We start from the raw sequence: 17,500 nt of genomic DNA, 5'->3' as shown, positions 1-17,500 counted from the left end.
AGGACAGATGATGAGGAAGTGGCAAGTGTTTTGGGGTAGTGCTGTAGTAGTAGTCAGTAATTGGTTTCAGGTAGGATAAGGCCGAAGGGGCTAGGATTATGTAAATCCAAGATCTCATCCACATCTAGGCTAGGCGAGTGTCTACCTACCTGGAGGTTATTCCGGGGATCAACGCCCCCGCGACCCGGTCCACGACCAGGCCTCCCGGTGGATCAGGGCCTGATCAACCAGGCTGTACTGCTGGCCGCACGCAGTCCAACGTACGAACCACAGCCCGGCTGATCCGGCACTGACTTTAGGTATCTGTCCAGCTCTCTTGAAGGCAGCCAGGGGTTTATTGGTAATTCCCCTTATGCTTGGTGGGAGGCTGTTGGACAGTCTTGGGCCCCGGGCACTTACGGTGTTTTCTCTTAATGTACCAATGGCACCCCTACTTTTAAGTGGGGGTATTTTGCATCGCCTGCCCAATCTTTTACTTTCGTAGGGAGTGATTTCTGTGTGCAGATTCGGGACCATTCCCTCCAGGATTTTCCAAGTGTAGATTATTATATATATATCTCTCCTGCGTTCCAACGAGTACAAGTCAAGTGCTTCCAAGCGTTCCCAGTAGTTAAGGTGCTTGACAGAACTTATACGTGCAGTAAAGGTTCTCTGTACACTCTCTAGGTCTGCAATTTCACCTGCTTTGAACGGAGATGTTAATATACAACAGTATTGTGTGTACTCGCCTCTTTGTATTCACTTATTTGTGGCTGAAGGGGTCGAGTCATAGCTCCTGACCCTGCCTCTTCACTGATCGCTACTAGGTCACACTCTCTTCATGAACTTTATCAAACGTCGTCTTAAAACTATGTATGGTTCCTGCCTCCAGTACGTCATTTCCAGACTGTTCCACTTCTGACAACTTTGAAGAAATACTTCCTAACATCCCTTAGATTCATCTGAGCCTTTAACTTCCAATTGTGACTCCGTGTTTGTGTCCCATCTCTGAATCATCCTGCCTTTGTCCACCTTGTCAATTCCTCGCAGTATTTTGTGTCGTTACCATGTCTCCCCTGACCCTCCTGTCCTCCAGTGTCGTCAGGCCGATTTCCCTTAACATTTCTTCGTAGGACATTGCCCTTAGCTCTGGGACTAGTCTTGTTGCAAAACTTTGCACCTTCTCTAATTTCTTGACGTGCCTGTGTGTGTACACACACACACACACACACACACACACACACACACACACACACACACACACACACACACACACACACACACACACACACAAGGTGGACAAAGGATGTTCCAGAGATGGGACACAGCAACAAGGGGACACAGTTGGAAGTTGAAGACACAGATGAATCACAGGGATGTTAAGAAGTATTTCTTCAGTCACAGAGTAGTCAGGAAGTGGAATAGTTTGGGAAGCGATGTAGTGGAGGCAGGATCCATACATAGCTTTAAGCAGAGGTACGATAAAGCTCATGGTTCAGGGAGAGTGACCTAGTAGCGACCAGCGAAGAGGCGGGGCCAGGAGCTTGGACTCGACCCCTGCAACCTCAACTAGGTGAGTTCAACTAGGTGAGTACACACACGCACACACACACACACACGCGCGCGCGCGCACGGGCAAAAAGTACACAAGCACACTTGTAAACACAAGGGTTTCATTGACACAACGCAGGCATTGAGGCAAGCGCTCACGCACTGTATCTGCACACATGCACAGAATTTCTGCGCAAGCCCGCACAGGCACGCAAGAATGAAGGAACGAACACAAACGCGCACACGCACCCTGTCTGCACGCACACTGCCTCTTGACAGTCAAGGTTAGTCTATGAACCAGCTGTTTCTGCGTTGAGAATGACTTGGTCCGCTTTAACCACAAAGCTACAGCTAGCTTGGCAGTTTGCTTAACTCGTAGAGAGCAGACGAGTTGGGTTCGAATCCTGCTGGGTGCGATATTTCTGTTTTCTTTACACGAACACACACTCAGAGAGACAGACAAACAGACAGTCAGACACACACAGTCAGACACATAGAGACATACAGTCAGATACATAGACACAGAGACACACACACACGCACAGACAGACAGGATGTTCCAGAGAGGGGACAGAAACAAGGAGTCACAATTGGAAGCTGAAGACTGACGAGTCACAGGGATGTTAGGAAGTATTTCTTCAGTCACAGAGTAGTCAGGAAGTGGAATAGTTTGGGAAGCGATGTAGTGGAGGCAGGATCCATTCATAGCTTTAAGCAGAGGTATGATAAAGCTCATTCTGCAGGGAGAGTGACCCAGTAGCGGCCAGTGAAGAGGCCGGGCCAGGAACTATGACTCAACCCCTGCAACCACATCTGAGTACACGTACGTGCACGAACGCGGGCGTGCGCACACACTCAATTCTTAGGAATTTATTTAAGCATCAATTACATTGTCAAGGCTAACAGTATTCCTGGAGTAGCTGTTACATCATGGTCACACACAATTACGAGAGGCAGAAGCAACATAATGTAAACGTTTGAACCCATGTTATTAGCATTCTTTTAAAGATTTCGGTAACGTTTGCACTATAAGCCTGTAGTTTTTTGCATTTTTTTTAGTACGTTAGTAGGACACTTGTACAAGGTCCATACAGTCTCCAAGTTATATTGAAAACTTGTGATCGTGTTTTATTTTTATTTATGCATGTGGAGCTCTACAAGTGTGGTCGTGCTGTCGATTGCTTCTTCAGTGAGGTAGGGTCAAGGTTATGTCAGAAATGTTGAAGATTTTGCCAAGAGTTTGTCTCTTCAGGTTGTAGTGCTTATTGGCTTACATATTGCCTTCAGTATTTCGTTTGTTTGCCATCTTCAAAGAGGATGCCATCTCTTTAGCAAGGGCACAATACTAAATGTGATTTTTAATTTCGTTTTTTTATCATGCGAGGAAAAATAACATTTTCAGTTTGAGTATTGGTTCTTTGTTTTCGTTTTCTGTTGGGCTCAATATGATGTGTTCGGTTATGTCTCATTGTTTTCAGTTTCTCGAACCAGAGTTTCTTTTTCCTCTTGAGAACGTCTGCTGACCTTGAGAAGTTGTGCGATTATTCGTTTTTGCATGTAGATGGAGCATCGTTCTCGTTCTAACTTGCATCTTCTCTTTTCCAAATGGTATGTGTCTGGGGCACACTTCTAGTGCCATTAAGCTCGTCCTCTTGAGACCTTGAGACAGTTTCATATACTTCTTAATTATACTTTCTTCATGTTTATTTCAGCGGGACATGATTTATTTGTTCCCGTTAATATATTTTCAAAGTTGAATTTGTTGAATACGCCCTCATTTGTGTTTTGCTACTCAGGATACGTGTGTTTGCATTTCTGAATCTCGTTTAGATTACCTTTGATATATACCTTTGAAGAATTTCGAGAGTATATTTACTCTGAGCCCGGCCATGGGCCAGGCTCGTCTGATGCTCGCCTGGTCAACCAGGCTGTTGCTGCTGGAGGCCCGCTGCCCCACATATCCATTACAGCTTGGTTGATCAGGCACCTAGTGAAGATACTTGTCCAGTTTCCTCTTGAAAACTACACTTGTCCAGCCGTGTTTCTGATATCTTCTGGTAAGATGTTGAATAGTCTGGGACCACGGATGTTGATACAGTGTTCCCTTATTGTCCCCACCGCACCCCTGCTTATCTCTGGATTTATGTTACACCTCCTCCCATTTGCTGTATTTGACACTTTTCTTCCATACTAGGTTTTCTATAACCTGGTGTAAGGAAAATTTATCACGAGTCTTGATACGTGATCATGATTATTTTTAAAATACGTAAATTAATTTTCAGAGAGGATTTACTCTTCCATGTTGTTATTTGGCCATGACATGAAGCTAAGAATAAGAACGGGAGAAGGTAGAGCGGATTCAGGAAGATTTGTTCAGGCTAAAAGGGTGATTAAATAACGGAGTTCAGCCCACAAGTGCAAGGTCGTGCAAATTAGGGGGAGATAAAGAGGGGGGGACTGGGTGGGTGGGTGTAATAGGGAAGGATCGGAGGATGGAGAGAAAGGGAGTGGTAGAGATTGAGGGTTACCTTGAAGAATCCTTTACTACTATATTTATGACGTGTAAGGCCTACCCTAGAGTAAGCAGCGCCAGTATGGAACCCACACCTGGTCGGACATCTTAAGAAATTTGAGGCTTAGAGCTTGACTGGTCGAGAAGCTGAGGGGAATTGAGGCGAGGGAAAACTAAAGGAACTGAACCTAATGGCCTTAGAAAAGAAGACATGATTACGATATACAAAATACTTAAGGGATTTCGCATGACGAATAGGAACATGTTTAGAATGCAAAATCAGGCGATGATCGACTCCTGTAAATTAACTTGGTGAGTTCGCACAGGGATGGGTCCGGAAGCCGAGACTAGATCCCTGTAAGCACAGCTAGGTGAATACACACATGTGTCCAGGAGCTGGAACCCAACCCAACAGACAGTACACACAGAGGGGCGCAACATCTGGGGTGTTGGGTCAAGGGAGCACAAGCGTGTAAATACGACAACAAATATGGCGATGGATGACAGGAAGCCTGGCTGGCAGGCTGCTCAATGTCTGCTTACCTTATACGCTGCTACCATGGTCACGAGGAAGTGAAGGTTGCCTCCTGCCTCCCTAGGGGGAAGAGCAACGCCAGCAGGAAGGAAGCACACGTGAAGACATGAATACAGATGTAGCACGTAGGAAGAACCAAGATGGTCTGTTTATAGGAAGTACAGGTGACAGAAGTCCTTACAAAATGTAAGTACTTGGAAAGAACATGTGACAAATGACCGTGCAAATTAAGACTACATAGGAAAAATATGCAAGATAAGACCTTATAAGAAGCAGTAATAGGCTGGTAGACCCAAATCATCCAGGAAGGTACTACCCTCCTGACACAAGAGATTCAAACATAGGTAATAGGCTGATAGGCAGCAACCACCCAGGTATGTACCACCCTCCTGTCATGAATGTGAAACAAAAGCCTGTTAAATGTTTTGCTATGGCAGAAATGCTTTTCTTTTCTATTTCAGGATCATACAAGACGACAGGTAAATCTTGCAAAATTCTACTTGTACGCTGCTCTACCACTCAGTAAGCACTTGACATTATGTGGGCTGCTCAGTAGTTCTTATTAATGTAATATTTATTTTGTTTAGAAGACCTGGTTGAGACTAGGCCATGGGGAGGGATGATCCCGGTAAGATTAATAGACAACAGATTAACCGAAAATGTAAACTTATTTTGGAAACTATATAACCGAGGAGCTTATAGTCTACCAAAATTATCTGCTGGAAAAACCAGGACCAAATTGCAGTTCTTGAAAACGTAGCAGATTCAATTTTTCGATAAGATCAGGATAAAAAAAGCTCTTAACTCATCCCTCCAGCTGACATTTCTTATTGCTGACATTTCTTATTGCTGACATTTCTTATTGCTGTCATCATGATGTAGCTAGCCACAAGCAGAGCATTAGCTTTTTATAGGAAATATCTGAAATGTTACTGAGCAGTCAATCACCTCTGTTAGGTCTAAGGAGGGAAGTGTGTCTTCTCGTATATTTTATATTAAATCTTGAGAAGGGTCTTAGTTTTAAATAAAATGATTACATAAGGGCCTTTATTCTTAAATACTGTGACTACCTTTTTATTACATATATTTCACCCCAATTTCACTTTATTTATCGTTACTAATGCTGCACCGCTTCCCAGCTGATGGTACTTAACGTTAAAGAACACGTATAGCTAACGTGGTTAAGTTCAATAACAGTTAGGTTAATCACTGTAGAGATGCCATATCCCCTCCTCCCTCCAACCCATCTTAAACTACCACTATAGGTCTTTACAGTACCATCTACCATCCTTGGTTTGGCTGATACACAAGTTGCTCTACCTACGTATATTTGCTATATATTAGCAGTATATCTTTCACTCTAGGCTGTAATAGTAACGTATATTTGCTATATATTAGCAATATATCTTTCACTCTAGGCTGTACTAGTAACAAAGGGTATGTACACAGAGTTCTTTTTCTGTGTATATATTTTGAGAATTTACTTTAATCTCTATTTTAGGCATTAAAATACTCTTGTCTGGTAGTGAAAACGATATTTGCAGTCTTAGTGTTGTCGGTAATAATAATATCTTTATTTACTACAAGTATATTACATAAGCTATAAACTCCATTAACCATTACGCTATATTAGATGCCTTTATATAAAGTTAGGGTGGACTTCTATAAACGCTTTACGTATAGACGACCAGAACCTTGAACCATAAATTGAAACGAGTCCCAGTAAATATATACTCTGCATAATATATATTTTATGCTAGGCACACTGAGATTATGCTAGATACTTGACAGTTTGACTAGACTTAGATATGATATGCTAGGCAGTGCAGCCAGGTCAGGGCATCCTAGACCAGGTAATCCCACAATAGAGATTAAGTTGGGCTGGAAAAAACACTTTATCATCTGTTTATGTTCGTTAAACCAAAGGTAACATCCGGTACTTAACAAATACACGGTGCAGCTGAGATGATGGGATGTGTTTTTGTGCTGTGTATACCGTTAAACAAATACACACACGCACACATGCAGGCACACTAGCTCAGAGTATTGATTTTTGGAAGTCTTACTACGCTTTCCTTCTTGTTCTGCTTGTGCTTCTGTTTCGTGCTTTCTTGTCACTTTTAAGTATATACACACAGTGTATATACTTAATAGGGTATATACCCTAATTGTGTATATACCCTAATTGTTACTAGTCAGAAATATCTTGTGTTTGTGGTGTATTTGAGTTAAGCTTTGGTTAGTACTCTGGTTTGATGTCAAACTTTTATATAATTAAGTTTATTTAACATTTGGCTTTGGGCGTTGAGCTGAGTGATGCTTGTTATTTGAGTCTGTTAATGCTAATTCAGGTAAATAAATCCCAGGAAGAGAGTCACGGAAGAAGGGTCACAGATTGAGGTAGGAGATAAAGAAAAAAGTATTTGCTTGTATTTGGATAATGTCGGCAAACTTAACGTAACGTAACCTAATGTACTCTAGCTTAACCTTGCCTTGTTAAATTCGCTGTGACCCCCCTCACCGTTTATATATATATATATATATATATATATATATATATATATATATATATATATATATATATATATATATATATATATATATATATATATATATTATATATATATATATATATATATATGTCGTGCCGAATATGTAAAACTGGTCAGTTAGCAAGAACTCGTTTAAAATTAAGTCCTTTCTACAAAATTCTCTTATACGTTTAAAGATATATTTTTTTCATTAATGTTAATGTAAAAAAATTTAATTTTGCTCCAAAAGCATCTTAGAAAACTTACCTAACCTTATCATAACAAGAACAATTTATTTTAGCCTAACCCAACTAAATATATTTTAGATTTGTTTACAGTAATTTAATACTAAACAAACACAGTGAAATATATTTTTTTCGTTAGGTTCAGAATGATTTGGGAGAAATTATTGCATACACAAATTTTCACTTGTCCTATATGGCAAGATGAACGTTGCTATTTAAGCCAAGATCGCAAGTTCTGCCTATTCGGCACGACATATATATATATATATATATATATATATATATATATATATATATATATATATATACACACACACACACACACAATATACATACACACAATATACATTTCCGTTCACTTGTTAATGGATTCTTCGTCTTTGTCTATAATAACATGTTAATTACTTCTATAATTGTATAGAGATATTCGTAATTGCTTGAATATTGGGAAAGACTTGACGTCTATTTCTCGGAGTCACCGATAAGTGTTACACGCAAAGAATGTCAGTGACGTTGAGTTACGTCTCGTAGTAAACTTTCGTAGTGTTACGGAATATTCCAGTTTGATATAGGTTATTACTCTATAGTTCCATAGTATCGCAAAAAATACACTGGTCAGTTTCGTAATGATTCAGATTCAGAATTCGAAGTAATTCGGGAATTTATTTCATCCACTCAGAATGACCTTCATAAATAACATTCTACAAAGGCGAGGATGAATAAACTTAAAAGCTAACATTATTTCTACAACAGATGAACAAGCTTCAAAAGGAAAATAATTTTTACAACGAAGGAATATTTAAAAACTAGCGAGTGTCTGCAAAACTGGAATAAGCTTGTAACTGGCGATTCCAGCTTGGGAATAAGGTTTAAAGCTGACGGTTGTTTATATAGAGCAGGAATACGGTTCGGTGCAGGAATAATGTTCAAAACTATTTCTTTTTATTCAAAGATGGCGGAAACTGCTCCACGGAAATAGTACCCAAAACATGATGCCAGTGACAGGGGACTGTAGACTAGCTATGAACACGGCTTCCAGAATTCAAATTGGTTTTCATCGCCATCACCCACAGTCTTACAGATCGGATACCTGCACACGATTGACAGACGGAGGCTCGAGCCTCTACAGCTCCTTGCGTTAAATACACCACACGGGTTTACCACTTTATGGATTAAATAAAAAGGAGAAAGAATGCAGTGGTGTATCGTTTCCTCATCTCGGGGAGTTTTCTTAAACTGTGGATGTCATTAAGGAGACGCTGGTATGTAGGCGACGCTCAAGCAGGAGGTCAACTATTGAGGACAAAAACTGGTCACTCTCCTAGTATGTTAGTTTGTTGCATCTTAGTGCATTAGTTGCATCTCCTAGGAAGTTTGATTGTTAGCTATCATCTAGGGAGGTACTCCCGACTTGTCAATTGGAAACCATGTTATATTTTTTGCACTCTGGTAGGATGGTTGATCTTTTTTCCATCACATAACTAGTTAAGATGACAGGTAAGTCTCACAGATTTCTGTGTACGTTCTTGATGCACACAAGTTTACATATGTGCTTCTTAATAGTTATTTAATCCTCTTTACTTTTATTTTCCAGCCTAGTCCTAGTCTGAGACTGGGCAGTGAGAATATAATACTCGGAATCACTAACATAATAGCCCTATTTCCTAGCAAGATAGTTGTATCTGCTAGCAAGATAGTTGAATCCGCTAGCAAGATAGTTGAATCCGCTAGCAAGATAGTTAAATCCGCTAAGCAAGATAGTTGAATCCGCTAGCAAGATAGTTACATCTCCCAGCAAGATACCCCTTAAGTGTGAGAGGCTCTTGATCTAAGGAATTGGATCAATGCTCCGGTTCCTTGAGGCGTTTGAATGCCTTCCGATCCCCCACCCCGTGCGTTGTATGATCTCTACGTGTTTATTGCTCCCTATGGATGCTGTAATCCTAGCAAGTAGTTGTATCTCCTAATACGTTACCTAGTATATTCTACTATGTTAACTGAATTCTAGCACGGGGCTAGGTGCATCTTCCAGCACGGAGGTGTGGCTGTCTCAGGTGTGGCAGGGGCAACAGAGGTGCGGGTGTGAGAGGCACCAGTGTCAGACAGGTCAATACGGTGGCACCAGCCTGGCGGCACCTCCCGTGTACGTTACTGTGTTTACGGTGAGTCATTTGTGTGTACATGGTGAGTCATTTGTCTGTACGTGGTGAGTCATTTGTCTATACACGGAAGTCATTTGTCCATACATGGGAAGTCGTATGTATACAACGTCAGTGTATACGATACATAATGTGTGTGTATGTATGCACTTGACTTGTACTCACTGGAGCGCAGGCGAGAAAGATATATCATAATCTACACCTGGAAGATTGTGGACGGACTGGTTCCTAATCTGCACACAGAAATCACTCCCTACGAAAGCAAAAGACTTGGCCCACTGGTACACTAAGAGAAAACACAGTAAGTGTCCGGGGCCCAAGACTTCAGCAGCCTCCCACCAGCCATAAGGGGGCATTACCAATAGACCCCTGGTTGTCTTTAAGAGGGCGCTGGACAGATACCTAAAGTCGGTGTCGGATCAGCCGGGCTGTGGTTCGTACGTTGGATTATGTGCGGCCAGCAGTAAGAGCCTCGTTGATCAGGCCCTGATCCACCGGGAGGCCTGGTCGTGGACCGGGCCGCGGGGGCGTTTATCCCCGGAATGCCCTCCAGGTAGACTCTAGGTATGAACAATAAAATGGTATAAAATACTGTTGCATATGTGTCTTACCTAAACAGACTCTAGGTATGTATGTATACGTACGTGTACTTACCCGAATTGTGTTTGCGGGGGGGTTGATACCCATCTCCTGGCACGACCTCTTATTCTCAGAAATTGGGCGGAATGTACAGATTCCAGGCCTTATGGGCGCTGTCGTACCTACTTTTTAAATTATGTATGAAGTTCGCCTCTACCAGTACCTCTGTACTCGTACGTTGGACTGCGTGCGGCCAGCAGTAACAGCCTAGTTGATCAGGCCCTGATCCATCGGGAGGCCTGGTCATGGACCGGGCCGCGGGGGCGTTGATCCCCGGAATAACCTCCAGGTAACCTCAAACTCATTACACTTGCTTACCACCCTAAGACTGAAGGAGCATTTCCTCATCTCTGTGGCTTACCTGGGTTAGTAGCTTCCAACCTGTCTTCTCGACTCCCCCATCCCTTCTCCGTGCCTCATACTTCAAGGTCTTTCCTTGTCTGTTCAGTCGAAATTTGAGTACTTTGTATTTCGTTAGCATGTCATGTCTTCGCCTTCCTATCAAAGTTTTCAGAGTTAATTCTTTAATCCTGTCTTCATAGTTGCAACTCTCTTAGTGGATATAATTGGTATAAAATACCTGTACGATGGAAAAATAAATACAGACGCACAGTGGGCTTTATCAAGTCTTTGTTTGCAACTTGATAAAACCCACTGTGTGAGCGAAACTAGTCAATAAATGATCGTTTATCCTGCATTTGTTTATTTGTTCAACTCTTTCAGTTCTGGAACTAGGCTTTTGAACGTGCTTTGTCAAGTAAGGACGAGGACTCCATGCTGGTGCTGCGTATTAGATTGTTATTCGTCGTGTATCGTGTCTTAAAGATTATTGAGGTGTTGGGGGTGTATGTATGTACGTACACATGCACGTACTCTAGATGATGTCTGCGTGGGACGAGAAACATCTCCATACCCCGCCTCTTAAACACCTTGACCCACATTAGTGGGGTTATGACCTCACTGGCCCTATTCGTACCTGGTCTTAAAGCTGTGTAAAAAGTTTGTCTCCTCGTCTCGCTCATTACCTTCCACTACTATCCTGAAACTAAAGAAATAGTTCCTAATATTCCTGTGAATTGTTCTAGAGACGGTATTGGTACTTCTGTTCTCTGCATTTTCTGTTCCAAGAATTGTACTCGTATACGACGTGATTATCATCTCAACCATCCTCACCTCCAGGGTCAATATATCCTCATAGTTCATTCCTCCTAGTTCTGGAACAAGTCTCATTGCAAACCTTTGAACCTCTTCTAGTTTCTCCACGTCCTTGATTAGGGCTCCATGCTGGGGCTACATACGTTACAATGGGCCTCATGTACGTCGTATGCAGCGTCCAGAAGGATTCTTTGTCTAAGATTTTGAAAAAAATGTAATATGCTAATTTTGTACAGGGCGGACCGGTAAGCCAGTGGTTGGCCTTGGTCCCGTAATAGGACCAACGCTTTGCTTAGAGGGTCATCTTATGACTAACACTCGCGTCAGGAGACATTTTCCTTGACGAACAGCCAGCCTCTTACCTTCCCTCTCCCCGTCCTCCACCCACGCATAAATGCCCTTCAGAGATTTGATAACCTGTAACATATCCCCGAGGTTACATAATTTATGCGCACCTGTGACGTGAAGATCTGCTAAGGCACCTCGGTATGTACCTTCAGTATTGGTAGTTATGTGAGCAGATTTAAGCTAGTGGCGTCCTGTCTTCAGATTTAAATTTTACCACCCTGCGACTAGTTTCATTGTGTACTCCATACCAATTCTGTGAACGGTAGCGTAGGAACATTTGGGTATGCAAAAGCTATATGAACAAGGCCCTGAAGAGATAACAGTACACCTGGGTATATAAAGCAGATAAAGAAGGAAAAGATACAATACCGTGACAGGAACATTACACACACAACCCGCACATAGGAGAGAGAAGCTGACGACGACGTGTCGGTCCGACTTGGACCATTTACAGAATCACACGTGGTCCTAGTCGGACCGAAACTTCGTCGTAAGCTTCTCTCTCTCCTATATGCCGACTATTTGTGTATACGCCAGAATCTCTTACAAGCAAATGTTACTCGCTCGCAATTTCTGAAATCTTGTCTTTACAAATAGAGACGTTTTTGTATCATATAGTTTTATGATGGTGTGTTTTTCTGTATTCTTCGATAAATAAACCATCACAGTGCTCAAGTGAGTGACCATAAAGCTGGCTGTATATTTAATATTTAGTTTGATCATAGCCTGTGTATATGCTAAACTGCCACAAGTGTTTGTAACCCAGCCTAAGCCTGAGCACAACATCCGCCACTCTGTTTACATTCCAAGTTGCTCCATGTGTTTATTATAGTGACATACACCTACTCGGGCTTCTAAATATGCTTTCTTGCACTTGTGCATGTGTGCTAGTGTGTGTGTGTGTGTGTGTGTGTGTGTGTGTGTGTGTGTGTGTGTGTGTGTGTGTGTGTGTGTGTGTGTGTGTGTGTACTCGTCTATTTGTACTCACTTATTTGTGGTTGCAGGGGTCGATTTATAGCTCCTGATTGCTACTAGGTCCTCTCTCCCTGTCCCTTGAGCTTTATCAAACCTCGTCTTAAAACTATATATGGTTCCTGCATCCACTAAGTCACTTTCTAGGCTATTCTACTTCCTAACAACTCTGAAGAAATACTTCCTAACATCCCTTTGACTCGTAGGAGTCTTCAGCTTTCAATTGTGACCTCGTGTTTTTGTGTCCCATCTCTGGAACATCGTGTCTTTGTCCACTGTGTGTGTGTGTGTGTGTGTGTGTGTGTGCGCGTGTGCGTGTGTGTGTGTGTGCGTGTGTGTGTGTGTGTGTGTGTGTGTGGTGCGTGTGTTTTGTGCTCGCGCGTGCGCGCGCCAGTGCTGCAAGGTACGTATTTGTGTACACTTTTTGCATAAAGATTCGGGGGTATTATTGAAAACCTTGATGCTGGTGAAGGGTTTATGATCTAAGGAATTGAAGCTATCTTTGAACGCCTGGGTAGGGAAATATAGTAAAGTTAACGAAATGTAGTGTTGAGATGTTGGTCTCAGACCTGCACAACGAAAACAGTGTATGAAAGCAAGAAACATGACAGACGGTGCAAGTACCTGTCATTAAAAGTAAGCGAGCGACCAGTACACTTAGACCTCTATAAGTGTCAGGGGTCCACGACTTTTCAACACCCTCCCTTCTTGCATAAGGGACATTACCAGAAACGCCTATGGCTGTCTTCAAGAAGGAATTTGATAAGCTTCTTAAATCAGTTCCTGACCAGCCGAGCTGTGGTTCGTAGGTTGGACTGCTTGGGACCAGCAGTAACAGCTTAGTTGGCCATGCTTTGATCCACCAGGACTGGTCTGGGACTTGGCCACGGAAAAGACGGGCGTTGATTCCAGAAAACATTCTTCAGGTATGATGAAATATATTACTGTAAGCCTTGTACAAGGTGTCTAGCTGGCATGTCTGGGGTGGTGGTGGTCGTGCGGCCGGCAGTGCGGTGCACCCTAGGGTTAGGGACCGACCCTGCCATGGGCAAAATACCCCCCCTCCCCATCTCATACCCCCTCTCCCTTTTCTCCCTCTCCCTCCCTTGTCCCCCCTTCCTCTTCGTGTATTCGTTCAGCTGGCAGCCACCCCCACACACAGCAGACACACCACTCCCACAAGAGGTAACAGCATTCTACTTGCAGTCGTAAGGTCTCGGGTTCGATTTCGAGAGTCTTTACATCCCTGCTGCTCTGCCCATCGCATACTAATGAAAATGAGTTGGAAGATTCCATTACCTGCTGGAATGTCATATTCCGTGCAAGGAAACTCAGTTATTTTAATGTAAAAATGTAGACACCGTCATTAGAGGTATGCACCAGACACCGTTGCCAGACACCGTTGCAGAGGTGTAAGTTGGAAATGGAGATGCGTGCGCTCTGTAGGGGACGACGACAAATAACAGAACTCTTCAAAGGCAGTAGACTGTCTGACGAATGGCTAAAGAATTAGAAAACGTTGAACTCAAATTGAATACGTACTTCATACATAGTCCAGGAGAGAGAGGCAGGTAAAAGTTACAAGTGAAATTGAGAGAAATCCAAAATACTCGTATGCAAAAGCCAGGACAGAAACATCTAATATCGGGCCTTTGATTAAACATGGGATATACACTAACGACAAAGAATGAGTGAAATACTTGGGTCCCAGTACGGCTTAATGTTCAGTGAGCCACTAATCAGCCTAAAGATTGACAATCCAAATGAACGCATGAATGGGGCAAAATACTGCAGACATCTCCGTAATCTCTGATTTGAACTGTAACCACAAGTTGACTTCAAAGCGTTTGATTTCATGCACATGCACTCCACCCTAGGCCCAGACTCGTGGAACTCTATATTCATCAAGAATTGCAAGGAAATCTTATCGCCTGCCTTAAATATTCTTTGGAGAAGACTAAGACAGTGGAATCTTGCCAGTCATTAAAAACCACTGATATTTCCTCATTCCACAAGAGTGATAGTAAAACAGTTGAAAAAATTATTAGGAGGCCTGGTCGTGGACCTGGCCGCGGGGACGTTGATCCCCGGAATACATTCCAAAAAGACCAGTAGCCCTAACATACCGTAACAAGGTTTTTGAAAGGGATTTCAGAAGCAAGATTACCAGTCATACGGAATCACAGCATTTGCACAACCCAGGTCAGCTTGGGTTCAGAACAGGTCGCTCCTGCCTTTCGCAATTGCTGGACCGCAACGACATGGTTTTGGATGCATGAAAACAGGCAGAATACAGATGTAGTATACACTGATTTTTCAAAAGCCTGTTGACAAGTGCGACCATGGGATAATTGAACCAACACAAAATTCGTACAAAATGAATAACTAGGAAGGTGGACAAGTGGATATTTAACCTCTTAATAAACATAACCCAAAGAGTAATAGTGAAATCAGGAGCTGCTACAGCAAAAGATTGTTCCTCAAGGCACGATACTCGCCCCCACTTCATTTTTATTTTTCTCATTCTCATATCTGACATACAGAAACATACGTTAAAGCACTTTATCATCCTTTGCAAACGATACTGGAATCCGTATGCAAGTTGTCTTCAAGAGGGAGCCGGACCGATACCTGGTCAATATCGGATCAGCCGGGCTTTGGTTCGTACGTTGGACTGCGTGCGGCCAGCAGTGAGAGTGGTTGATCAGGCCCTGATCCACCAGGAGGCCTGGTCGTGGACCGGACCGCGGGGGCGTTGATCCCCGGAATACACTCCAGGTAGATAACAGAGCGAGAGCCCCTAAGTTCATAAAAACTGAAGTTTTCATGTTGGCTGCCAACGTTATGATGCTCAGTGAGGACAAATTTCAGTTAGTACATCGGAGTACAAGACAGATGCAAATCACTCTATAGAACATAAACCAAAGGTGTGATAATGCCATAAGATCTCACGTTCAAGGAGCATAACAATGTTGTCATCGCAGTTAAAAAGAAAATGATATGTTGGATAACTAAAACCTTCAGAATAAGAGATGCTTGTGGTCACTCGTTCTCTGTAGGCTGGAATATTATGTACCTCTGCCAAGTGCCAGATCAACCATGCTGTGATGGCATGGGAACCAGCGGGCCGTCGGCAGTAACAACATGGTTAATCAAGCAAGCACCAAAAAACCCTGGCCCAGGTGCGGGCTACGAGAGTAGGAAAATTCTCGAAAGCCTTCAAAGGTACACTAACGGCTCTCTTCAATAGAAGCCTCACAGCAAGTATAAACTCAGTCCAACACCGAAATTACTGGGAGCGTTTCTAAAACTGTACTCCTCAGAATGTAGGCGAGAAAGATGCATCATAATCCTCACACGAGAGATACTGGAGGGATTGGTCCCAAATCTAAGAACCTAAATAACTACAAATGAACACAGGAGGCTTTGGCAGACGGTGCAAGATACCTCCAATGAAAAGTAGAGGAGAGATGAGCACACTGAGAGACCATGAATCTACACCCTCCCTTCATGCATGAAGGGGATTACCAACAAATCCCTAGTTGTCTTCAATAGGGAACTCGACAGAGTCCTCAAAAGAGTTCCTGATCAGCCAGGTTTTGGTGCATATGTTGGACTGTGGGCAGCGGGTACTAACAGCTTGATCGATCAGGCCAGCAACCAGGTCTGGTCTAGGACCAGGCGCAGGGGCGGTGACCTCATGAAACATCTCCAGGTAAACCTCCACAGCAGACACCACCCCAGCAGCAGACACTACCACCCCTTCAGCAGCCCCCCTTTCTTAAACTCCACCCCACACACCTGTCCCACATTCTACAAGTTTAAGATTTCATTCACCTTTGGTCTTCTTCAACAAGCTTAAGTCTGAGAATGTTGGGGGTATTGAACCACCATTCCCTTCACCTCCTCCCTTCAAAGAAGGGGGCTGCCTTGATGCTGATGAAGGGCTCTAGATTCAAGGAACTGATGTTACTCTCCCCTGGGATGAATCCTGATTACCTCCCGTTTCCTAGCCTAGGTACTGTATGACCTTACAGCTTCAGCGTTACCAATAATAATAATGTGATGTATAATGGCTGCCAGAGCTTCTGGCTAAGACATACGAGTTATTGGGAGATTAAATTTAAAAACATTGAAAATGACGTCGTTGGTTACGAAGAAAAATAGATATAAAACATAGAATGTTAATTTTACTAGGGGTGTGCCAGAGTACCAATATTGGTGAGGATCGACTAATTTGATGGTATCCGGCCAAGTCTGAGTATCACTATTGACAAAAAAAAAAAAAATTGTATCGTCCCGTCTCTAAATTTTACTATCATAACACTTGGTCTGATGCGATCACGAGGGCCGCAATGGATGCAGCAAGTCTAACGCAACAAGGAGGTCAGGTCGCGTGACCTGACCTCAATTTCCTATAAATTCTCCTCGGTGTACTTCTCACCTGAGCGGGGTCGTCTCACGGCAACGACCCGTGACTGGTGATTTTTCCCTGGCAAATAAACTGAAGAAGACTGTCAGCTACCTAAGGTTTAGTTTTTCTTAGTAAAGTTTTGCTGCGTATTTGCCACAGGGTTGGGACCTCTGAACAGGGTAATCCCAAAAGCTGCTTAGAGGTGAATTAATGCAAGACTTGGATTTAAATTACTGGGAACGCCTTAAAGGCTTCAATATGTACTCACAGGAGCGGAGAAGAGAGAGATACACGATAATATATACCTGGAAAATACTTGAGATCCTGGTTTCAAATCTGCACACATTGCCATAACATACTGGAGCGAGAGATATGGGAGGAAGTTCAAAATAAACCCAGTGAAAAGCAGGGGTGCAGTGGACACAGGGAACACTATATCAACATTCGTGGTCCCAGATTA

The 17,500-nt window shown here is 42.9% G+C and overlaps 1 protein-coding gene across 2 annotated transcripts in view; it reads left to right on the top strand.

Moving 5' to 3' along the window:
• Positions 1 to 17,500, top strand: part of LOC128686888 (serine/threonine-protein kinase 17B) — a 100,071-nt gene that overhangs the window by 23,510 nt on the left and 59,061 nt on the right. The window contains exon 2 of one of the 2 annotated variants that reach the window (XM_070082549.1): positions 5,039 to 5,056. The exons of the other annotated variant lie outside the window; for it this stretch is intronic. Coding sequence (XP_069938650.1) covers positions 5,039 to 5,056 — 18 coding nt within the window. The remainder of the gene's footprint in view (positions 1 to 5,038; positions 5,057 to 17,500) is intronic. 2 annotated transcript variants of the gene reach the window in all.

The sequence above is a fragment of the Cherax quadricarinatus genome, chromosome 7 (assembly GCF_038502225.1).
Source record: "Cherax quadricarinatus isolate ZL_2023a chromosome 7, ASM3850222v1, whole genome shotgun sequence".
NCBI lineage: Eukaryota > Metazoa > Arthropoda > Malacostraca > Decapoda > Parastacidae > Cherax > Cherax quadricarinatus.
This window is presented reverse-complemented; position numbering and strand designations above follow the sequence as displayed.